This window comes from Typopeltis vanoorti, chromosome 10, assembly GCF_054136105.1.
Source record: "Typopeltis vanoorti isolate ZY-2024b chromosome 10, IOZ_Tvanoo_1.0, whole genome shotgun sequence".
NCBI classification, from domain to species: Eukaryota; Metazoa; Arthropoda; class Arachnida; order Uropygi; family Thelyphonidae; genus Typopeltis; species Typopeltis vanoorti.
The window spans coordinates 47,813,969-47,840,485 of NC_143558.1; the positions used below are offsets into that span (position 1 = coordinate 47,813,969).

The following is a 26,517-nucleotide window of genomic DNA, read 5'->3' on the forward strand; positions in this document are numbered from 1 at the left end:
TTCTGAAGTACAGCTCCATCAATGCAGTACGTACACTTATATCTCTGTATCCCAAAGAATAACACCTTGCATTTAGTAATATTAAAACTGCAACTCCACTAATTTGTCCAAGTTAAAAGACTATTCAAATCTTACTGTAGTAAATTAACATCAGCACTAACCCTGATAATTCTACCTAACTTTGCAAACATTTGAAGATCCTCAGTCAATCCACATGAAATATCATTAACAAATAAGTTAATCAGTAGGGGTCCTAAAACAGAATCCTGAGGCATACCACTGGTCACCTTCCTTTTCTGAGACACAGCTCCATCATACACAACTTGCTAGTATTGTTCAGAGAGCCAATGTCCAATCCATCTAACCAATATACTATCTATTCCTATACTCTGTCTCTTGTACACCAACTTATCATGTGGTAATCTATCAAATGCTTTTGCAAAGTCCAAGAATATCTCTGTATATGATTCTCCCTTATCCAATTGTCACCTTGTCATAAAAACATAAGCAGATTGCTAAAACAAGACTTGCTCTTCACAAACCCATGATGACCATCATAGAGGATCTTATGTCGATGAACCCAATTCTGTATTCTATTTCTAACTAATTTTTCCAACGCTTTGGTCATAACTGCAGATATACAGACATGTCTATAATTGAAAACTTCTGTTCTCAAATCATGCTTGGGGAGAGGTATTATTTTTCCCTTTGGGCACCCCTTACTTTTCGTAAAAAACGTAGTTAAAATTTAACCCAAATGAAGGTCCCTATCAAGGTTAAAAAAAAAAAAAATTAAAATTGTGTACTTTGAAACATACATATATGAACAACACAGCAAAAATTGCAAAACATACAAAAATGCATACAGACCAGAATTACAGATACATAAGTTGCCAATTACTGGCTATGAGCTATTATAACTAGAGATGTACAAACTAAAAAATTTGCACAATGACAATAATCATTTAATTTTTAATGGAAAAAGAAATATATGAAAAAATGAAATGATTAAAAGTTTACTTTTCTTGATTTTATGGAAGGAAATTCATCCAAAATTTCACTTGTTTCTAGTTTCTCACAAATATCACCTTCTGTTGTGATCATTAACAGTCCAACCAATCTTTCTAGATCTAGATTTCTAGATTGTAGATATTTTTAATTAGTTTCAGTCTTGTAAATAATTGTTCGCCACTTTATTTTTATTATCAAAAAATATTTGAAATAAAAGTATTCCTGGTATTATTTTTTTAAATACAAAACTAAGATTCCTTTGTCTTCAGAGATTTTTTTATACTTGTTTTCTAGATATTCATCTTGATGGTATTGCCAGATATTTGACATGACGATGAAACACACTGGTGTTCTTTTTATTATTAAAAGATATTTGAAATAAGAGTATTCCTGGTATCATACTCCTTTCTTTGTGATAACTTCCTTTAAAATGTACTACCTAAAGGCAAATACTAAGATGCAAATTGGAACTAAATTGAAATATACTGGAACAAGTAATGAAATTTAAAAGTTAGGAATAACTGCGAACAGTGAAAAATATAACATAGAATGAGGCAAAAGAAAATTCTTGAAGACATAATATATCAGGATGTTTAAGTTTAGCTATATGAAAAAAGTAAAAATCTAACAAAAGAAACAAGAGCAAAGAAACTATAATCAGAAGTCTGGCTACCTATTAACTTATGCATGCAATACAAGAATAGAAACATCAAAAAAATACCACAGATATATATACTATATGTGAAATGAAAATGCTCAGAAAAAAAGTTAAAACAAAATTTGAGAGAATAAAAAATTAAAAGATTTATGAAGATTGGCAATTACAATCCAAATGAATAAATAAAGAAAAGAGAAGATTAGAAAGGAATAAACATGTTAGCAGAAGGGATGTAAAAAAAATAGTAAGAAACTGCAAACCAAATACAAAAAAAAAAAGATCAAGAAAATGATGGACAAACTGTATACATTGAAGTGTTTAAAATGCAACATGCTGAAGCTTAAAAGAAGAGACAGACATCCACAAACATCCATGTCAAAGTGGGATCTGAATCCACACCTATAAGTCTGAAAGCAGAGATGCTATTTATTCAGTTAATTAGACTAGCAATTCAAGGTGGGTCAGTTAATTAATGAACATATGCTGAATATAAGAAACAGAGAATAAGAACAAAAAGGAAATGTTACCTGATGTCGTTTAAGTAACTGCTTGACACTTCGTAAATCATGTCCAAGATCTTCAGATGCTAAAGCATTCTCCAGTTCATCCAGTTTTGTACGTGCATCCTCCAAAGTATGATTATAAGTGTGTTGGGCTACAGCTTGTCTTAGTTTTTGTCCTTTATCTTCTGTTTTGGCACAAAGTTCAGCCCACTGAGCATTCAGCTGATTCAAAATAGAACCAATGTTATCTGCAGCATAATGGTTGCTTGAGATCAATCCACGTCCAGTCTGTAAATATAACAAATCCATATAAAGAGATGTCTATAAAAAATAAGAAGCCATAAAGGATTTTACTGACAAAAAAATCTTGAGTTTATACAAAATTAGAAAATTATTATTATAATGAAATAATCATTATATCCAAAATATGCAGGATTATATTAAAAAAAAATACACAGTATTATCTCTCTTTCTTATTACATAATGTTTACCATTCATTATGAAAAAATATTATAGAGACTAATAGTGTTCCAGTAACAACTTTAATTAACGTAAACTTAGTTACTCAACCTTTCTTTTGATCTTCACATCGATGTCATTGCCTACATGAATTCTATTCTATTCTATTCCCTCAGCCATATGGCTGGTGGGGGTAGCTATATATGCTACCATACTAGGGAAATGATTATGAGCAAGGTGGTTTCCCATTGCCTTCCTTGCCATACTATATCCTATGACTAGCCTGTGTGTTCACGGGGCCAGTTTGCCTGCTTGCGGAATAAAAAAACCTCAAATGAACTGGTGGAAAAAACCCTGCTGTCCGCGCTCAAGACCGGCTAACTTGGCTATGGCTGAGGAAGATCCTTAAGCTCCTCACGTTGTCGATGGGAATCAAACCTAGGACACTCTTTCCCCAGGCATATGGGTTGCAAAGCGCATAGCCACTAGGCTAACCATGTGGACCTACATGAATATATACACAAAAATATTACTTATGAAAACTATATTTAAGTGTATGGGTGTTATGTCAACATAGTCCAGACACTGACACATATAGACTACTTCACATCAAGGTCATAACAACCTAGTATGCATTTGAGATGACCTTAATACAAAGGTCAAAGAGTGGATGAACTGAATTTATTTTAATGTTATTTTTCAAACATGGTAGTAGTCTCCATAATTTTTTTGTTAATAATGAATACATGGTATTACAAATCAAAAGTTCTCTCACTTTCACACACATTAGAGTGAAGGTCTAATTACAGACTGTAATATTACACTTTCAATATACTTCTGCTTTATCAAATATCAGACAAGTGCTCCTTGCAACAAATTCTAATTAAAGACTGCTACCCTGAAGTGCCTATAAAAAATGCCTAATTTAAGATTTCTCTATTTTATGTGGTACATTTATAAACAAACAATAAATAATATTTGCTTATTTCCATAAAATTAACCAAGAATATCTTATAACCAGCAGTTCAAAATGTTTAACACTTCTATGGCTAAGTGAGTTTGTCATGCCACTTGAATTGAGTAATACAAATTCAAATCTTACCTGTTACAAAAGAAATTCTTATATGATAAACTGTCAAAACCCAATATAGCATCACCTCTCCCACCCCACAATGCAAGAAGAAAAAGAATAAAGGAATAGTTAACAAAAGCTTTTTTAAAAGCTGAATTTTTAAAAGCGGTATTTTTTTAAAGAATTGGATGACAATAATATAACTAAATAAACTCTAATTACTATTTCCAATATTAAGCCAAAGTCAAACCAGCATCAACAGAAGCAGTAGATATATGGATATATGCATTTAAGCACTACATGATAAGAAAGACAAATGCAGAGAAAAATGAACCTGGTGGGTATCATTATACACTCAGCTGTAGGATGATGGCCAAAGAATGAGTGTTTCCTAGATATGTGGCAATTTTTTGCATCCAATCTTGAGGTTATGTTTGAGGAAGGTCTTCAAAACAAAAGCATGTTTTTAAGGAAAATGCTTTCAAATTTGTATTTACTTCTTTGAAGTAAGAAAGCTTTCTTCTGGCAAATTCTGTGGTATGTATAACTATAAATGGTTTGCAAGATTCAAATAACCATAACAACAAAATCAGGTGTAATCCTTATGATTAGTAATTATGATGATATCAGAAACCTCACAGTCTGGCCATAATGACCAAGTCTGCAATTGCAGAGCATTTGGTAAATTCAAAAGGATTACAAATGTTCCTTAGGAAAGCAGACAAGGGATGCTAATTTTTCTATATGGGCTAAAGTTAGAAATCATCTTGTATTTTTTTTAAACAGCTGCAGTATTGTAATTAGTTAAGATATATAAGTTGTCATCTGATTCCTTAAATATACCAACATAAAACTATATCTTAGTAGTCTAACATTACCAATGTGTGTGTGTGTATGTCAGTCACGGAACCTTGATGAGCCATTGCTCTCGAGTTATATGTTACTTTACTCCTTGAAACTGTATACTGAAATTTGAAAATATAGAAAGCCTTTGTATCTGGTATGTTTCGTGATTACCCTTTGGTTGGAAAGATCTAGGTCCAAATCCTGTTTGGACCTAGATCTTTCAAAGGTGAGATAGCCAGTCTCATATGGAGGCAGGTCTTGTCCTCTGGAAACTCAAATTTTTGATCTACAAAACAGAAGAAATCATGCAACGGACAGTCATAATTACTATGCAGATAGAATTAACTGCCCTATCAGAGCATTAACCAGACAAATGGCCTAAATGTGTATACATATCAAGTTTCCCATGGACACGAAGTGCCCATTAAAATTGCAATAACATTGATATTCTATTGAAATAACACAGATGAGATGTTTAAGATGACTGATGTATTTCATCCATATGCGTGTTTATGTGGTTATTTTTGTTTCAAAGAGATAATAAAGATTTGTTTGTTGTGTGGGGGTCCCCCCCCCCCCATTTTCCCCATCTGTTCCCCTAAGGACTGGTTGAGGTTGTGCCCCCTAATGGGGGACTTCTATGTTTGAATTTTTGACTAGATCGTGTGTGTGTGTGTGTGTGTGTGTGTGTGTGTGTGTGTGCGCGCTTGTGTTCATGGGGCCGGCGTGCCTGTTCTGAGGGATGAAAAACCTGGGTTTCTGGGAGAAAAAACCCTCTATATCTGTATGAGACTGGCTAACTCACCTTTAGTCAAAAGAGAAGAGATAAAGGTTCCTCACTTCATAGATGGAACCGAACCCAGGTCTTTCCAACCAAAGAGCTTCGTCTATACTGGAGTCAGCAACAGAGGCTCTAGATAATGAAGGTGCAAAGTAGATAAGCAAGATAATATTTGAATTATAAAATGTTGACACTATGAAGATGGATTAAGGGAATGTGAGTTACAAATTTTGGTAAAAAGGCAGAATATAGAGGATATTACCCAAGATGAATAAATTGGAGGAATTTTAGAGGATATGAAAGACAATTTTTTTGAATTTTTTAAAAAATACAGTGACTGGGAAATCTAAAAGAATTTACTATGGTGGAGAGGGAGGAATGAATTATCAGAGGAAAGGCAAGCACATGGAAAATCAATTTAAGGAGAAACATAATAGGCATTGTATGAAGCCCTTGGAACCACTTTCACAGTGAGTCTAAGGTACCAAAATTATAATAAAAAAATCATAAAACTGGCTTAGATCTCATTAAACAAAAAAAAAAAAAGATTAAATTTAACAATTAAAAGAATATTACAATTTTTAACCTACAGCATTAATGGTATCCAATCGTTCTTCGTTAGATTTTAATTCTGCTTCAAAAGCTTCATGCCGTTGCAATTTTCTTTCCAAATTGTTCAAATCTCGATATGATTCATCTGATGCTGTTTTCAGCTTTTCTTGAATCCAAGAAGTTAACTATAAAAAGAAAAAAATACTTTCCTTGTTTAGATATGCATTTTAAAAACATTGCTATCAAAAATCTCAAATTTAGTATTCAACAAAAAGATGTACAAGGAAAAGCAAGCACATAAACTTGCAGGCATATTTACAGACATAATAATAATAATACATCACCAGTAATAGTAATCCATTTCTTACCTAAACCAAAATCTCTTTTTTGTATAGACAATTTTTTTTCATGGATATTTGTATCATCCATGAAAAAAAAAAAAAAAAAAAAAAAAAAAAAAGACAGATTTACACATCATAAAAGTACTTTAAAGAGGAAAAAACACACCTCATTTGCATCAGCTCTAAACTCCTGATATGTATATGAAGCTAGAAGCAGATCTTTTCTATGCTGTGCTTTTTGCTTGACCTCCTGACGCCTTGCCAAAACTTCATCTCGTCTCAAGTCAATTCTAAAAGAAACAAAACTACTGATAATTTCAGTTTATTAAATGATATCTAAAATGTATATTTTAATAATTAAGGAAAACTAAAGTCAATAATTAAAAAAAAAGATAAAATATCCATAATTTCCAATCAAATTGGCATTTCAGGTAAAAAACAGTTTCTGAAAATGATTCAATTCTGGTTTTCATTGGAACAATTCTTTTAGGGCTCCATCCAAATGACAACAATGTTTTGAATTCGGTTTTATTCAAAGGGGCTAAAGCCATTTAAGTTCACACTTTATAAATAACTTCATCAATTCCCTGATATGTATCCTCAAAGGGTGTACAACAGACTACTATGACAGCACTATATGACTGAGTCTGTATTATTATTCATCTCCTATGACCAATTTTTCTTCCAAATTAGTATATTACATGTCAGCACTCCAATATTGTTGTAACTAATATTTTGGTCTTCTAAGGCACTTATGACTGAATCAATCTATTTAAATCTTGGTCTTCCTCTAGTCTTTTTCCTGATGCCTTGACATCAAACACTTGTTTTCTGCCATTCTGTTTAAGTGACCTTATCACCTTAGATTACCACAGCGCACACATACTTGAATGCTAACAATGTTAAGTTCCTGATATCTTCATTTTTAATATGATTCTGCCATTGATGACATCCGTTCAGCCCCCTATATTTTCTCAGAACTCTTCATATCTATGGTCTGTAGTCTCTGATCGAGTACTTCAGTTATAATCCAACTCTGAGATTGTTAACTTAAAACTGGTTTGAACACTTGTATACTGCAAGTTTAGCATTTTGGCAAATTTCACTCTTATTCCATATTAATTTATTCAACTGGCTCCCCAGCATACCAGCCATTCGATTTGCCAAGTCCAAATTTGGAATTGGAAAATGGAATGGCAGAGGAGAAAGGCTCGTCAAATTCTGCAAAAGCCACAACCTAACAATAATAAATGCACTATGTGAACAGATAAAAAGAACCCATGGATTGCTCCAGGCAACAGATAATCTAACTGGCCACAAAGACTAGAGAAGAAACAAACTAATTAATAAATTCCAGGTAGCCACATGGAAAAGAAATGAATGTTGTTGTTGTCTTGTCCTTTGAAGAGTCTTAGATGTTTCCATGCGCTCCTTGAACTGCTTTGGCTATGTCGATTCTTTTGTTTGTATAGAGCCTGTTATTCAGGATTAGGATCTATTTCTTGCAAGGCTGCTGTAATTGCTGGACAGGTAAAGATGTGAGTGGGTGTCAGTTCAGTATTGGGGCAGTTGTTGCAGTTTCTATACGTTCTCGTATCATCTGTATTGATCTTCATTTCTCTATAATGTCCTGTTCGTAGTCTTGCTATCGTGGTGGAGATCTTTCTGTCAGCATTGACTTAGGGAATTTGATGTTGTATCACTGATTTCAATGGAATTAGTTTAGCTTTTGCTAATGCGTTAGCATCAGCAAGAGTTAACACGTGAGTTTCTTGGTTGAGTTCTCTGGCCTCTTTTGCTAATTTATCAGCTGCTTCATTGTAATCAATGCCTACATCAGCAAAAATCCATTGTAAAATGCAACTTTTTTCTAAACACTTTAGTTGATTCAAGAGTTTATGGGTGTCTTGTGTGAGCTTGGTATTGCTATTTTTGATTGCCTCCATAGCTGATCTTGAGTCACTGTAAATTATAATTCCCTCAGATTGTTGAGATGATGATAATTTTAAGTAGACATCGAGTACTTTGTTTATTGAGTAAAGTTCGCTAGTAAAATTGGAAGCAATTCTCCCAGATCCAACTTTTATTGAAAGTTTTTCACCTTTAAGAAGTAGAAGGAGAACACCAGCACCTCCATTAATCATATTGGTGTCTGATGATCCTGTTTGGAGGATTTCTTTGAGCATTTCTTTTGATTCTTTTTTGTAGAGAATATGGCAAGGTTTAGATTTATGGAGGTATTTGAAGGTAAAGGACTGGAAAATAGAGGTTCTTTGTTTATGTGGGCATTTAGCTGATCAAGACCTGCTTCCTTCCTGATAGCGTCATCATATTGTAAAGTTGAGGATCTATGAAGTCTGCATTTTTGATTCCAGTGTTCATAAGCTTGTAGGGAGATATGATCGCTTTGGTAGCTTCTGATATTATTTATGAATTTTATCATCATCATCATCAAATTCCTGCCATGTACCCACAAGGGGTGTACAGGATATGATAGTACTACATGAAAAAATTATATCATTACTAACTTCCTATCTACAATCCGTCTGTTACTCCAAATCAGTCTGTTACTTGTCAAGACGCCAACATTACCCGATCTTATATTTCTATCATCTAAGGCACTTTGTACCGTATCAATCCACCTATATCTTGGTCTTCCTCTGGGTCATTTTCCTGCCAACCTGGCAGAGAACACTTGTTTTGCTAATCTTTCCTCGCCCATTCTGTTTAGGTGACCATACCACCTGAGATTAGCTCTGCTAACACATTCCTGGATGCTGACAATGTCAAGTTCTTTCCTAATATCCTCGTTTTTAATATGATATTGCCATTGATGCCATCTGTTCACGCCTATAATCTTTCTCAGGACTCTCATATCTGTGGTCTCTAGTCTTTGGTCAAGTATTTTACTTCTGACCCAGCTCTCAGATCCATAAGTTAAAACTGGTTTGAACACTGTCTTGTATACAGCTAATTTAGTGTTCAGACTAATTTCTCTCTTATTCCATATGAATTTATTCAATTGACTTCCCACAATACCAGCTTTGCTGATTCTGTTGTCTATTTCTATATTTAATTTACCATCTTCACTAAAAATCGTGCCTAAGTAGTTGATATGTTTTACTTGTTCAACAGGTTCTCCATTCACAACAACACAGTTGACATTTTCAATGATTCTGCCTATTTTCATTGTCTTTGTCTTTTTATTACTGACCTTCATACCATATCTATTACAACAGCTATTCAATTTAGTCAGAGAATCTTGCAGACTTATAGCGGATTTATTTAGAAGTATAACATCATCCGCATAAAGCAAAGAGCTGACATTAACATCTCCAATTTTGATATCATGTTTAATACCACTTTCCTTCATAATGTGATCTATATAGATAATGAATAACAGAGGGGATAATGTACATCCTTGTGTCACACCAGATTTAACATTAAACCATCTTCCTGTACTTCCTTCAATTCTAACTGCTGACTTACAACTCAAATAAAGACTAAGTATTGCTTGATATAATGCCCCATTGACACCATATAACTGCAGCGTATTGAATAGCTTCTCTCTTGGCACCTTATCATATGCCTTTTCCAAATCGACAAAACTTAAATACAGATCTTTCTTATATTCCCATGCTTTCTCAACTATTTGTCGTAAAGTGAAGATCTGATCCTGACAGCCTCTATTTGGCCTGAATCCAGCTTGTTCTTCACCAAGCTTTTCTTCCACAATTCTTCTCAACCGTTTCTCAAGTATACTTGCATAGATCTTGCCAGGAACACTCAGTAGTGAAATACCTCTGTATTTCACTCTCACATTCAGTTTTATTTCCCTTTTTATATATGGGTACTATGAGAGCTCTACTCCAATCATCAGGAATTCGTCCCTCTGTCCAGGCTTTCTGAACTATGCAGTGCAGCCACTGTAAGACTCTTATACCACCATACTTCAGCATTTCTGGTCGAATATCATCTACTCCAGCTGCCTTTCCACATTTCAAGCCTTTGATGGCTTTTTCTACTTCAAGTATGGATATGTATTCATGCCTGCATGCCAGATCAGTGTTTTTTTACCACTGTGCTGTCATCACTGCTTGTTTCATTTAGCAGTTTTTCAAAGTAATTACTCCATACTTCAAGGATATCTTTTTCTCCAGTTTTCATGTCACTTATCATCTCTAACTCCTTTTACAGCACTCTTTCCCCCATTCCTAAGCTTCTTCAACAACCTCCAGAATATTTTGCCACCTTCTTGATATTTATTTTCTATATTCTTGCCAAAATCCTCCCATGACTTTTGTTTAGCTAGTTTTACACAGTGTTTAGCTTTCTTACATTTGTCTCTGTATTCTCTAAGAACACAAGCTGACTTATTTGCCAGGAACTTTTGATATGCTTTCTTCTTTTCCTTCACTGCTTCTTTAACTTCCTGTGTTCACCATGGAGTTCAGATTTTTTTATCCTTAAAGACAACCTCACCACATGCCTCTCTGGCAGAATCAATTAATGTTTTCTTCAGAGTTTGCCACTGAATCTCCAAGGTTTGATTCCTGTTCTCAAACTCTTTCATTTTTTCTTCAATAATCTTTGTGTATTTTAGTCTACAATTCACATCTGAGAGCTGCTCAACTTTTATTCGCTTTAAAACTTTCTTACATGTTATTCTTTTCAATATGAAATTCAATTTTATCCTGCTCAAGACTAAATAGTGATCACTTCCAATTTCAAATCCTCTGTACACTCTGGTGTCCTGCACCAGGGAGAAAACATCACTATCAACAATAACATAGTCAATGAGACTTTTCTTATTCCTAGCCTCTTCTCTCCATGTGAATTTGTGCACATTTTTATGTTGGAACATTTTTATGTTGTGTTAGTAATAACCAGTCCATGTCCTCAGCAGAAATCCAACAGATATTTGCCATTATTATTAGCTTTGCTCTTTTCTCCAAATTTTCCCAAAATATTTTTGTATGTCTCACAATCATTTCCTACTCTGCTATTCAGATCCCCAACAAGGACTAACTTTTCCTTTTTCATTGTGTCAGTTGCTTTTTCTAAAGCCTCAAAAAATCCCTCCACTTCTACCTTAGTAGAACCTTCTGTGGGACCATAGGCACAAATAAGTCTCATTGTCCAGTTCCCCATTCTCATATTTGCCCACATTACTCTACTTGAGAGTGACTGCCATTCAAGAAGATTAGCCTCGTATTTTGTGTTGAATACTATGGCTACTCCTTCTTTTCCTTGATTGTCATTGCCTGAATATAACATTTTGTATTTATTGCTCAGAAAGATCTCACCAGTTTTGGTCTTTTTTGTTTCAGTCACCCCTATTATGTCGATCTGGTACTTATCTAATTCCTCAGCTAGCTCCATTTCTTTGCCATTCAGGCTTCTTATGTTAATAGTACCGATCTTTAACTCTGGTGATGTTGAGTTGGGGGTTTGTTTTCAGATTTGTTCCAGTAGATGACTTTTCGCTCTTCGCCCTGGTTCCCTGGCAAAAACAATGGGGGCCTTGTTTAACCGGGCAACGCCCCAGCCAGCATGAAATTTTGTCATGTCGTACCATCATTTTTATTTTGGTTTAACCAATAAGAATACAATTTGGTTGGCTAAATGCCAAATTGCCAGCCCATCCTCATCTGTTCAGTATCCAAGTAGATACCCAACAGGGTGCACCACGAGAAGGTGAGGATTGGACATTAGGTCAGAAGCCCTGGTCGGTTCTCCGCATTCCTTTAAAGGCTATGTGGAGGTCTCCTCTCAGTTATACAGCTTTGACCCTTAAGCACCCCCTATGAATTTTATAAATAATATAAATAATATCACAAAAATGGCAAATTTTCGTCTATCCTCCAACAGGTCGAGCCCACATTCCTGTTGGGCTCGAATGTTGTTAGTGGATGAGACTGCACCAATGATTATCTTGGATGCTTTTGCTTGTATTTTGTCTAATTTTTCCTTTACCGATAAGGCCAAAGGTGATCAGATAGGTGTTGCATATCCCATTATTAGTCTTATTAGTGTAGTGCAAGTAGTTTTGAGGATTTTTGGCTTTGCGCCCCAATTTGTTCGACAAAGCGTGTTCAATATATTTAATTTTTTTTAGAGCTCTATTGGAAGTGTTAGAGATGTGTTGTGCAAAACACAATTCCTGATCAAGTGTAATACCAAGATATTTTGGATTTGTGACTTTTTCAATTAGCTTGTTGTTGATCATGACTTTGGGATTGTAGGAATATCTATTTTTCCTGTCTGTACTAAGGGTGCTTAGTTTTGTTTTGTCTGGGTTGATTTTGAGTTTAAGTTTATCTGACCATTTTTCTAATCCTCTCATGGATTTGTTGAGATTCTTTGATTTTAGCACTTGTGTGCCAGATGGCTATATCATCTGTGTAGAGCTACTTTGGTGTCTTCTGTAAGGTATGGATGAATCTTATTGACATATAAAAGGAATATGTAAGGGACTGAGTACAGAGCCCTGGGGAACAGCAGCCCAGATTCTCTGCTCTCTTGATATTGCTGCATTGATTCTAATCTTGATCTTTTTTCCTCTAATGAAATCAGCAATCCAGATTAAAGCATTTCTTCTAATTCCAATATCATGTACTGTTTGTATTAATTTTTTGATCCAAACATGATCGAAAGCAGCAGTCATATCAAGGAATATGGCAGTTGTCTTTTTTGTTGGTTTTTCCTGAAATGAGTCTATTATTGTTTGGCAGAAGTGGAATAATTGATCTGTTGTTGAATGACGGACTCTATAGGCAGTTTGGTAGTAGTTAATTTTCTTATTTTTTGTCAGCCAGTGCATGAGCCTGGAGTGTACGATTCTTTCACTAATTTTACAGAGTATGCTAGTTAATGTGATAGGTCTATAGCTTTGACATTCTGCAGCATTTTTGTCAGGTTTCAGGATGGGTACAATAACTGATTTTTTCCATTCTTTTGGAAAATTGCCTGTTCACCAAGAGGTATTGAGAATATCCAGAAATTGTTCCAAGATATTTGACCATGTGACCAAAGATAAGATCATTACCAGGAGATTTATTAGGTGCAGTTTTCTGACAAAGAAGAAAGCACAAAAATGCTTAAAACCAAGAGGAGTATACAACATAAAAACATGGTGAAAAGATACATTTACTTCTAGTTTTTTTAGGAAATGGCAATGTAAACTAATTATAATTAATAACTAACACAGCAATGCCACACTGCCATCTTCAGGGATCACAAAACCAGAAAGGCAACTGAAGTCGATCCTAGAGTCCTAAAAGGTGCCCTCCTAGAAGGCTAAATTGAGTTGTCTTGCATGGGGCTGATGATCTTAGAATGTAAGCTTCCCAAATTTGGGACACTCTCATGCACCCAAATTTTTTGAGGTTTGGGAAGTTTTTCAGAGCTGAGGCTGATTCAAGGAATAATCTTTCATACTTGTACATGCTACAGAATAATAAAGTGGCCTTTCTTCCAGCATACTCTGTGGTGGGTGTCCAATGCATAGTCAGCAAGTCCTTACTGGCTCTATTGGTGGAACCGGATATGTAGTCCTTGTGTTTGGATATCCTTATATTGGCTGTCCTGCCTGTTTGGCCATAGTAGGACAGTTTGCAACTGCAAGGGACCTGGTATACTCTAAGTAGGTCTAAAGGAAGAGGTCTAGGGGAGCTGGTCTTTGATGGAGTGAATAAGAGATGCCAATTTCTTATGTAGTTTGTAACTAGTTATGAGGTCATATATTCTTAGGATTTTTGTTAGATTTTCAGATGTACCCCAGATATATGGAATGGTGATAGATTTAGAATAATCTTTGTTATGAGGGGGGGGGGGGGTGCAGTTAACTAGTTTTAGTATTTTTGAGAGTTGTAGCCTTGTTGTAGGTTGCAGTTAACTAGTTTTAGTATTTTTTGGGAGTTGTAGCTAAGAAGGTGTTAAGGATATGGTTAAGTTCAGTAGTTAGGGCAATGTTATCTGAACCGATTAATTTTGCCCTGTTACATAGGGGTTATATTCCCATACGGTTGGGGGGGGGGGGGGGCTGGTGAATGTATCTACTTGTATGTGTAAGTTTTCTATAAACAGAAAAAGCCAGAGATCCATCAGGCTGGCATGTAATCAGAGTGTCTACGAAAGGGAGAATGTTGTTTTTTCCTTCTCCAAGGTAAACTGGATCCTGGGGTGTTGATTGTTTAAGTGTTTGTGAAATTGTGGAGTGTATCCAAGAAATGCAGCCAAATGGGAAACACATCATCCACATAGCATAGTCAAACCATGGGTTTATGTGGAGCAGAGTTTAAGGCTTTTTCTTCAAAGGTCTCCATAAACAAGTTGGCCATGGGTGGAAAGAGTGGAGAGCCCATGGCTGTCCTCTCAATTTGTTTGTAGAATTTTCCTTTCCAAGCAAAATAGCCCGAGTTTATGGTGAACTGAAATAGATCTGAGATATAGGGAGGAAATTTAGCTTGGATGAGGTCTAAGGTATCTTTGAGTGGAACATTGGTGAAGAAGGAAGAGACATCAAAACTGACCATTATGTCAGTGTGTGTGTGTGTGTGTGTGTGTGTGTGTGTGTGTGTGTGTGCGTGTGTGTGTGTGTGTGTTGGAGTGAGAGGTTAAAGTGGGTCAAGTTTTTTACGTATGAAGGTGTGTTGTCAGTATATTGTGTAAGCACTTTAGCTAAATGTTTGGCTAATTTGTATGTGGGGGAACAGATAAGCCAAGAAAGTAAAATAAAAATGGACTGAACAAACATGCCAGGCAATAGATATAAACATGAGTAGAGGTAACACCAAAAGGGGGCATACAATGATATACAAAAACACTTCAGAGAAAAGATTAAGACACTGAGCATGATCAAGAGTAAGGATGGAAAAGCTAATTGAAGATGATGAAATAATGCAAAGATGGGTATAGTACACTAAAGAACTTTATAGAGGCAGAGGAAGATGAGAAAGGACCACTTTTCTTAGTCAGATTGATAAGGCTCTTAAAGAACTGAAACAGTCTGAAACACAAGAATAAACCAAATCCTAAGAAAAATTTTACAAATACTAGGCGAAGAAGCAAAATGTGAACTATTTAAATGATCAATGAAATGTATGCAACTGGAGAAATAGCAACAGATTTTGAGAAAGCATATGTTAGCAATTCCAAAAAAACCCCAAGCATAAGCATGCAAAAAAATCACTAAATGTTAAGCCTATCATTCCACAGTCTTAAAATCCTAACTAGAATTATTTATTACCATATTTAAGGAATAGCAGAACATTTACCTGATGTCCAGCTTGGCTTCAGAAGAAATAGAGGGACAAGAGAAACTATACTAACTCTCTGAATGATCATAGAAAAAGCACTTAGAATAAACATTCCCATACTCATAGCATTCATTGATATAGAAAAAGCTTTTGACATCATCGACTGGAATATAATGTTCAAAGTCCTCAAAAATCTGAAGGTAGATTACATTGACAGAAGATTAATATATCAACTATATAAAAATCAAACCTGCAGTCATAGGAAAACAAGGGACAGAAGCTAAAATAAGTAAAGGCATTAGACAAGAGTATGGACTATCAGCATTACTTTTTTAATAATTACATAAAAAAGACTCTGAAGGAAAATTGAAGAAAAAAAACTATAAGAATCACTTGCAGAGATGAATAAACTCCTAAATGAAAGATGAAGATTAAAATTAATGAGGAAAAAAACAAAAGTAATAAAATGTACCAGGGATGGAGACCAAATCATAAATGTCACAATAGATGGGAAAAGATTAATGCAAATAAAAGAATTTACCTACCTAGGAAGCCTAATAACATCAGATGGGAGAAGTGAAAGATATTTGAGAACAAGAATATAACAACAAAAAAGAAAGACATTTAACAAGAAAAGAACACCATTAGCATCAAAGAATATGTCATTGAGAACAAAGAAATACTTTATTAAAAGCTCTGTCTGGAGTGTGACCGTCTATGGATCAGAGACATGGACTTTCCAAACAGTCAAACTAACAGCACAAAACAGGTCATTATGAATAGCCCAGTCCATGCTACCCCACCAACCAGCAGGTTAAGGAGAGTGAAGAAGTTGTTCATTATCTATGTGGATCATATTATGAAAGCAAGTGGCATTAGACCTGATATCAAAATGGGAAATATTCAACTCAACTCTACCTTAATCCAGATTATGGTGTACCCCTAAACAAATCCAGTAGAAGTCTGTAGAATTTCCTAACTAAATTGAATAACTGTTGTACCATTTTTATTTTTATTTTTTTGAAAGAAGGCAGGAGTATAGAAAACTTAAGCTGCATACTCAATGGAGAACCTATAGAAGAAGTAAAATATTTTAGTTATTTAGGCTCAGTTTTTAGTGAAGATGGCAAATTATAAGCACAGCTAGTATGCTGGGGAGCCAGTTGAATAAAAAAGTTGAAACTGGAGCAGATGGGATAGGATGATAGATCAGTGAGTTGAATAAGCAACTTGTTCTCAGATAGGTATCAGCAAGTTGTGCAGGGTGCAGTATTCCAGAAGAAGAAAGTCACTAGTGGCATGCCCCAGGGGTCTGTTTTGGGACCAAAGTTGTTTTATTTGTATATTAATGATATTGGGATGGGTTTAACTTGATATGCAACTGTTTGCAGATGATGCAAAACTGGGGAGAACGATGAGGAATCAAGCAGATGTTTTGGCCTTACAAGAGAACCTGAATAAACTGTATAAGTGTGGGCAATGGTATGGAACTATCAGTTCAATGTTGCAAAGTGTAAGGTTCTGAAATTTGGTAGACAACAATGGGATGCAAAGTACACACTTGGTGAGAAAATTTGGAAGTTGAGAGATAAGAGATCTTGGAGTGGTCGCAGACAAGGATCTAAAATTCAGAGGTCATATTGCATAAATCATCACATCAGATTATAGTGATGATGCAGAGGACTTTAATATGTCAAAATAAAGAGGTTTTATTTCCACTCTGTACAAGGACTTGATCAGCCCTCATATGGATTATTGCACACAGATTTGGTTCCCTGGTTTCCATGTTGATGAGAATATGTTGGAAAGGATTCAGAGAAGATTGACAAAGGTGACATCTGATCTTTAGGATATGGCATATGAAGTCAGATTGAGGGAATGTAGTTTGCAAAGCCTTGTGAATATGAAGAAGAGAGGGGATATGATTAATACATTTAAGTTGGTAAAGGGTTGTTACTGGGTTAATGTGGAAGTAATATGTCATAGAATAGGAGAAGGGGGATAGAACAAGGGACATCCCTGGAAGCTGTATAAGGAGGGTGTGAGCAGGGGCATAAGGAGCAGGTTCTTTGCATGGAGAGTGGATGGTGAGTAGAATGCACTGCCTGACACTGTGGTGAATGTGGATATATTGAATAAGTTTAAAGCATGGTTTGAAGGCTTTGCATGGTACATGTGTATGTCACATGATGAATCTTTTGACTCTAAGGTCTAGTGTTAATAATAATAATTACCATTCCCTATGCCTGAGGCATATCAGAAATAATAGCCGTAATCTTAAAGAAATACAACCTATGCACAGGAGACTAGCTACCATTATCTGCTCTGCTAGAGACCAACTCCTCCTCTCTCAGTTCCTGGTGTATATAGACGTCCCTGTTTTTGAAAGTTATCCTACTATAGACAGACAGGAAGATCCACAACATTTACATAAAAAAAATATATCTGCAGTCATGACTATGGTCAACTGAACCATGAAGACCATGGTTTGGATATGCTCATAGAATCAACTGGAAAAAGACTAACATTCTCCATCACCTCAAATTTAGAAGAGAAAGACTGTTTTTAGATTCTGCAGCTGCTGAAAAAAAAAATCAGCTTAACCTGAATAAATACTGTTTCATAAAACTTTCCAGTAATATGGGGAACACCAGTACTTTGAGATCCCAGTTTCCACACTCATTGGTCAACAGGTACCCACTTAATGGGCATCCCACCTAGTATTTTGTCCACATGTTTCACTTGGTTTTGTGTTACCTTTGTGAGTGTTTGTTACAAGTCCCATTTACTCCCTAAGATATCTCTGTGACTGAGATTAAATACTGGAAGAATTAAATAGTATTTTTAATCCTTTCTCAGTGCTGTTTCACTACATCACCTCCAATATGAGCTGATGTATTATTAATAAACAGAAGAGCCTTCTTTGCCAAGGTCATGGTCTGAAGATATTACTCTACTGTTGGTGTAAAATTCACAGACCAATCTTAAAATTTTTCATAGGTTCACCCACACATTTCAATTATTACTATTAAAAATCACTGGGAGTTGAACATTCTTCCATGCTCGAGTTCTCAGAATTATGGATAAGGAGTGATTTCATTTTGAAGTCCCCATCAGCAGTGTTATATGTTCTTTCACTACCTATCAATGGGAAGTTAGCTGAAGTAATTTGCATTCATTACGCATTGAATTCAAGCTATTATTAAGTTTTATTATTTGAGCTAATGTGAGGATATACACGATTCATTCTGAGACTGCATTTTAAACAACTGATTTACCATCACAGACCATCAAAACATTCATGAACAAAATTACACCTCATCACCCAAAAAAGAGGCAACTGTAACCTGATTCAGGTAACAAATCTTTTTGTCACATTGCTAAGATTATTATAAAATCCAACATTTGAAATAATTCTTTAAAAAAGTAACATTAAAAAGCTACACTTACTCTTTGCTAGCATAGTGTCTTGCAGCAATTAATTTGTCTGCCATTTCACTAAATGTTCGAAGTCGTTCATCTTGAGCCAGCAAGGTATTGATGAAGTTTTCATGTCGTTTCAGTAAAGCCTCAACATCATCAAGAGTTGTCTTTAAAAAAATAAATAAATAAATAATAATTAAAAAAATTAAATGCAAGTTTCTGCAAATCTTTACATGCATGAAGTGGAGACCAGTATGAAAATTGGTCATAAATGATCGCCAGTTATTAAAGAAGAGATACTTGCATGGAGATCAGCAACAGTTTTTATCCTGTCTACCATAATTTGTGCAAGTGAGCAAAAATACACAATGCTGATTTTGCAAATCTTATGGTCAGGACTCAACAAATACATTCACCCATGACAAATGTATTTTGTTAGCTAGCAAATAGCTGCAAAGTGAACAACACAAAAGATTCTTTTATTTAATAAAAATATCTTTATTTGCTAAAAAAATAACTTATCCAACCAGATACAATAATTTGATCACTTTATGCAAATCCTGCCACTACCACCACATTATGAAAAAAAAAAAAAATGGTTAGTTTGCATTTAATTTCCAGTATGGAAACCATGTGTTTCTAAACATAATATTTATTAAAATAAACAACATAACTCAATAAGTTTCATAAGTTATCAGACTTACATCATCAGGGGTACAAGACTTGTATATAAAAATATTAGAAAAAAAATTAATTACGTATAACAGATACTATACATCAACAAACTAGTACATATAAACAATGTGACCAAAAAAAAAAAAAAAAAAAAACGTTGTGTTAATTATGTAAAAGCATTTGAACATTGCCAGTTGTTGCTGTCATTTTTTGCATATACCAGTTCTACAGTTGTTAGATTTTTTGAGGAATGCAGACCAAACACATTTGGGAACAGATGTAGGATTTTTGTTGTGGGGAACATTTCTGAGAATTCTTTAAATTTTCTTATAAAACAGTTATGATCAATATATGGCATTTCTATTTTTTGCAAACTGCTTGTTTGGTGGCCTGTATTTGTTGTGTGAAAGGTTGATCCTGATCTACACTTTTTTTTTTGCTCAAAGACCTTTGTGTTCAGACATGTGTACCTCTATAGAATGTCCATGTATAGACTACATAGTAAATGCCAAGAGCAATGAATTTTTTATAATCCTGGTTTCTTTATGAGAGAATGTGGATGTTCTGGAGAATGTAAGAACCTCAAAATCATATAAGTCAGGAAAGAAGTCACTTTAATGTTGTAATTACAATGTTGCAACTTTGTCTGTAACATTCTTAATGTGAGGTAATGTTGTGAAATCTTATTTGAAGGAATGTCAAGGCATATCAAGAATTTTGTTAATTGTCCAGTTCATACCCGCTGAGAGAAAGAGTATGCCTAAGGTAATGCAGTTCTTCATTTATTTTTTCTGACATATGAAAATTTTGAAGGCTCTGTTGTGTAATGCTTTTATCATTATGCCAATCTTTTGTAATAGATGGTGATGTGAAGTAGCATGAAGAATCTTCCAATTATGGTCAGTTTTCTGTATACTGAAAAGATAAAATTTTTTTTGTAAGATTTTTCATTTAAACATGTCAAGAAATCATATTCTTGCTGAATTCCTTATCCAAGCATGTAAGCAAACATAGTTTGTGCGTGAAGTATCTTCCCGACTAGACTACTTGTATACAGAGTATAATGACTTCATATTATTAACTGTTTTAGTATCCCACAATGCAAAGTACACATCCTTTTGAGTGTATGTAATGCTATGCATTATGAGAAGAGCTACTATCCAGACTGGTTTTGACCTTTACTGAGGTAATGTTAAGGTGCAGAGGGTACTTCACCAAAAACTCTGAGTGATCTACAAGATTCACTCTAAATCTCACTGAGTGACTCAAGAGGATCACTCCTAAATTCATCCAACTCTTTTTACCTGTCGCTGTACTCAGTGACAGGTAAAAAATACCACAAGGCAGAACTGCTCTACTTCCTAAAATAAAGCCTAAAGAAGAACATTATTAAAACATCATCAGCATTAGTCAGACCTAGAATGAATACTAAGGTTGGAATAATGCAAAAATCATATTTCCTATATTCAAGTAGTAAAATTTGTAACAATTTATTGTTAAAATACTCTGGATTAGAGCTAGTTGTTGAAAGAGTTTTCACTTGGTTATAAATTAAATTAAAGATGCAAATAAATTATATTCTCCACATTGTGTAATTCCTCTGGAGTTATTATTTTTCTGTTTTCACATACCACACTGCATTAGGTAAGTAAATCAATCAATGCTTTCTTCAAATTTTGCCATACAGTCTCTAAGGTTCAATTATTGTTTTTTGCTCTCCTGTGCTATTTCTCTAATGAGATTTGTATATTTGAGTGTACAGTTCACATCTGAGAGTTTGTTCACCTTTGAACATTTTCAAATCTTCAATATACATGTATCTTTTCAATGGGATACTCAGCCTCTTGTCATGCTCAACACTAAATTCCTATTTCAAATTCTTCTACAATCTTGTATCATACACCAATCTGATGACATCATTATCAACAATAAAATGTTAAGAAGCTTCTTGTTTTGTGTTTATTCTCTTCATGTGACTTTATGCATATTTTTATATTGGAATATGATGACAATATCAATTATCCCACATCCTCATCAGAAAGTACTTCCCATTATTATGAACCTGTAAACTTTTCTCTTAGCTTTTCCCAAATCATTTCCATATGCATGGCTCTTTCCCTACTAGAATCTTCTACAAATAAATCTCACTGTCCAATTTCCCATTTAGAATAATAACTAATATTTAAGGAATTGACAGCGTATACTGGAAATATAGATTAAATAAACTTTAATATACACTTTCCGATATTTCGGCGAACGTTACGTTGCCATCTTCTTGGGAACTTACTAAAAGGACACGTGCACACAAGTACTAATACAACAAATGAGACTGAGGCTAGGACGCTAGCGTTTTCCTAAAGTCCTGATGGTGCCCCCTGGCGGGCTATATTGGTAGTTCTTGGCCTTTGGGCTGAAGTTCTTTTGATAAAAGTTTCCCAAATTTGGGGCAGTTTCATGCATCCAAATTTGTTGAGGTTTGGCATGTTCCTAAGGGCCGAGGCTGATTCCATGAATAGTCTTTCATACTTGAACTTGCTGCGGTGTATTACTGTGGCTTTCTTCCATCTTATTCTGTGGCGAGTATCCAGAGCGTGGTCTGCAAGCCCAGAGTGGCTGTACTGGTGGAATCGGATGTAATCCTTGTGTTCTGAGATTCTGATATTTGCTGTCCTGCCTGTTTGGCCAAAGTAGGACAGTTTACAGCTGCAAGGGACCTGGTATACACCAGGTCGGTCTAGGGGAAGTGGTTGGTCTTTGGTAGAGCGGATAAGGGATGCCAGTTTTCTATGTGGTCTGTAACAAGTGGTCAAGTCATGTTTTTTTAAGATTTTATTGATTTTTTCTGAGGTGCCTCTGATGTAGGGAATAGTGATGGATTTAGAGTAATCTTTTTTGTGAGGGGGAGGGGGTGGTGGGTTGTGGATGACTGGGTTAAGTATTTTTTGGATTTTTTGGAGGGGGTAGCCGTTGGCTGAGAAAGTGTCACGGATGTGATTTAGTTCAGAGGTTAGGGCTTGATCATTAGAACAGATTATTTTTGCCCTGTTGAATAATGTTTTAATAACTCCATATTGTTGTGAGGGGGGGTGGTGGGATTGTTGGTGGATGTATCTGCCAGTATGGGTGGGTTTTCTATAAACTGAGAAAACCAAGGTTCCATCAGGTTGGCGGGTGACTAGTGTGTCTAGGAAGGGGAGGTTATTGTTTTCCTCTTTTTCCAGGGTGAATTTGATTCTAGGGTGTTGGTTGTTCAAGTGTGTTAGGAAGGAGAGGAGTGAATCCGGGCCATGTGGCCAAATAGCAAAAACATCATCAACATAGCGAAGCCATATGGTAGGTTTTTGTGGGGCTGAGTTTAAGGCTTTCTCTTCAAACATCTCCATGAAAAAGTTGGCCAAGGGTGGGGAAAGTGGTGAACCCATGGCTGTCCCCTCTATCTGTTTGTAGAATTTTTCCTGCCAAACGAAATAGCCTGAGTTCATTGTAAACTGAAATAGGGCTGAGATATCGGGAGGAAATTTAGCTTGGATTAGCTCTAAGGTTTCTTTGAGAGGGACATTCGTGAATAGGGAGGAGACATCAAAACTGACCATTATGTCATTGTGTTGGAGTGTAAGGTTTTCTATACTGGCTTTGAAGTGGGCTGAGTTTTTTATGTGTGATGGTGTATTGCCAGTATAGTGTGAGAGCGCTTTGGCTAAATGCTTGGCTAGTTTGTGAGTGGGGGAATCAATGCCATCCACTATGGGACGTAATGGCACATTTTCTTTGTGTATTTTTGGGAGCCCATATATGCGGGGGGGTCTAGAGTTATAGGGTTTTAGTCTGTTGGTAATCTCCACAGGCCAAGAAGTAACCTTCTTAAGGAGCCTATGGAGTTTTCTAATTTGTGAGCTGGTGGGATTGTAATCAATGGGGAGGTAAGTGGAGCGATCTAATAATAAAGCCTTGAGCTTACCTGTGTAGTCTTTAAGATTGAGTACCACAGTGGCGTTCCCCTTATCCGCTTTGGTGATCACTATTTTTTTGTTTCTCTTCAATTCTTGTAGTGCCTTGTATTCACTAATGGATATGTTGGATTTTGGAGGTTTTGCTTTATTGAGAACACAGGCTACATCCAATCTAATGTCGTTGGCGATGTGGGTTGGAAGTTGGCGGATCCCGCGTTCAATTTGAATCATTAATTCCTCGGCCGGTAATTTCCTAGGAGCAATGGCGAAGTTGTGACCACGTGACAGAGCGTGGATTGCTTCTGGCTTTAAGGTAGCTGACGATAGGTTAACAACAGTGTTGGTTTGTAGTTTCGACGCCGAGTTCTTTGTTAGTTTATCAAATTTGTTGATATGTCGGCTTCGTACTCGTTCAAATTCTTTTTTAGCTGCCGTACACGAGACGTCATGTAAGACCGACCAAAGCTCGTGATTCAGCGTATGTGAAAGCTCGTTTTCCAGCGTTGCTATCGCGGTGTTTATATCGGCTAGGGAACCGCGTGTAGCGGTAATTTGTTCCCGAAGTAATGCCTGGCTAGCGCGGTTGTAAATACGGAGAGCTTTCTGTGAGATGAAGCGGTGTTTGAATTTAACACAGTTCGGGATGACATGATTATCCCGGCAGCGTTTTAGGAATGCCAGACGGTTGAGTTGTCTGGATAATTTCAGCCTCAGTTTGCCGTAATGGCGGGCCTTGCGTGCGAAGAGTTTCTCAGTTTATAGAAAACCCACCCATACTGGCAGATACATCCACCAACAATCCCACCACCCCCCCTCACAACAATATGGAGTTATTAAAACATTATTCAACAGGGCAAAAATAATCTGTTCTAATGATCAAGCCCTAACCTCTGAACTAAATCACATCCGTGACACTTTCTCAGCCAACGGCTACCCCCTCCAAAAAATCCAAAAAATACTTAACCCAGTCATCCACAACCCACCACCCCCTCCCCCTCACAAAAAAGATTACTCTAAATCCATCACTATTCCCTACATCAGAGGCACCTCAGAAAAAATCAATAAAATCTTAAAAAAACATGACTTGACCACTTGTTACAGACCACATAGAAAACTGGCATCCCTTATCCGCTCTACCAAAGACCAACCACTTCCCCTAGACCGACCTGGTGTATACCAGGTCCCTTGCAGCTGTAAACTGTCCTACTTTGGCCAAACAGGCAGGACAGCAAATATCAGAATCTCAGAACACAAGGATTACATCCGATTCCACCAGTACAGCCACTCTGGGCTTGCAGACCACGCTCTGGATACTCGCCACAGAATAAGATGGAAGAAAGCCACAGTAATACACCGCAGCAAGTTCAAGTATGAAAGACTATTCATGGAATCAGCCTCGGCCCTTAGGAACATGCCAAACCTCAACAAATTTGGATGCATGAAACTGCCCCAAATTTGGGAAACTTTTATCAAAAGAACTTCAGCCCAAAGGCCAAGAACTACCAATATAGCCCGCCAGGGGGCACCATCAGGACTTTAGGAAAACGCTAGCGTCCTAGCCTCAGTCTCATTTGTTGTATTAGTACTTGTGTGCACGTGTCCTTTTAGTAAGTTCCCAAGAAGATGGCAACGTAACGTTCGCCGAAATATCGGAAAGTGTATATTAAAGTTTATTTAATCTATATTTCCAGTATACGCTGTCAATTCCTTAAATATTAGTTATTATGTCTAACCAGCGTATAAGCCTCTCAACAAGAATAATGATCATCCACGGAGATCTCTTCGCACGCAAGGCCCGCCATTACGGCAAACTGAGGCTGAAATTATCCAGACAACTCAACCGTCTGGCATTCCTAAAACGCTGCCGGGATAATCATGTCATCCCGAACTGTGTTAAATTCAAACACCGCTTCATCTCACAGAAAGCTCTCCGTATTTACAACCGCGCTAGCCAGGCATTACTTCGGGAACAAATTACCGCTACACGCGGTTCCCTAGCCGATATAAACACCGCGATAGCAACGCTGGAAAACGAGCTTTCACATACGCTGAATCACGAGCTTTGGTCGGTCTTACATGACGTCTCGTGTACGGCAGCTAAAAAAGAATTTGAACGAGTACGAAGCCGACATATCAACAAATTTGATAAACTAACAAAGAACTCGGCGTCGAAACTACAAACCAACACTGTTGTTAACCTATCGTCAGCTACCTTAAAGCCAGAAGCAATCCACGCTCTGTCACGTGGTCACAACTTCGCCATTGCTCCTAGGAAATTACCGGCCGAGGAATTAATGATTCAAATTGAACGCGGGATCCGCCAACTTCCAACCCACATCGCCAACGACATTAGATTGGATGTAGCCTGTGTTCTCAATAAAGCAAAACCTCCAAAATCCAACATATCCATTAGTGAATACAAGGCACTACAAGAATTGAAGAGAAACAAAAAAAATAGTGATCACCAAAGCGGATAAGGGGAACGCCACTGTGGTACTCAATCTTAAAGACTACACAGGTAAGCTCAAGGCTTTATTATTAGATCGCTCCACTTACCTCCCCATTGATTACAATCCCACCAGCTCACAAATTAGAAAACTCCATAGGCTCCTTAAGAAGGTTACTTCTTGGCCTGTGGAGATTACCAACAGACTAAAACCCTATAACTCTAGACCCCCCCGCATATATGGGCTCCCAAAAATACACAAAGAAAATGTGCCATTACGTCCCATAGTGGATGGCATTGATTCCCCCACTCACAAACTAGCCAAGCATTTAGCCAAAGCGCTCTCACACTATACTGGCAATACACCATCACACATAAAAAACTCAGCCCACTTCAAAGCCAGTATAGAAAACCTTACACTCCAACACAATGACATAATGGTCAGTTTTGATGTCTCCTCCCTATTCACGAATGTCCCTCTCAAAGAAACCTTAGAGCTAATCCAAGCTAAATTTCCTCCCGATATCTCAGCCCTATTTC

The 26,517-nt window shown here is 36.3% G+C and overlaps 1 protein-coding gene across 1 annotated transcript in view; it reads right to left on the reverse strand.

Moving 5' to 3' along the window:
• Positions 1-26,517, reverse strand: part of kst (spectrin beta chain, non-erythrocytic 5 kst) — a 687,893-nt gene that overhangs the window by 373,897 nt on the left and 287,479 nt on the right. Inside the window, exons 32-35 of the mRNA XM_090398802.1 lie at positions 18,934-19,073; positions 6,390-6,513; positions 5,921-6,067; positions 2,197-2,460 (exon numbers count right to left, since the gene is read on the reverse strand). Of these exons, the coding sequence (XP_090254928.1) occupies positions 2,197-2,460; positions 5,921-6,067; positions 6,390-6,513; positions 18,934-19,073 (675 nt within the window). The remainder of the gene's footprint in view (positions 1-2,196; positions 2,461-5,920; positions 6,068-6,389; positions 6,514-18,933; positions 19,074-26,517) is intronic.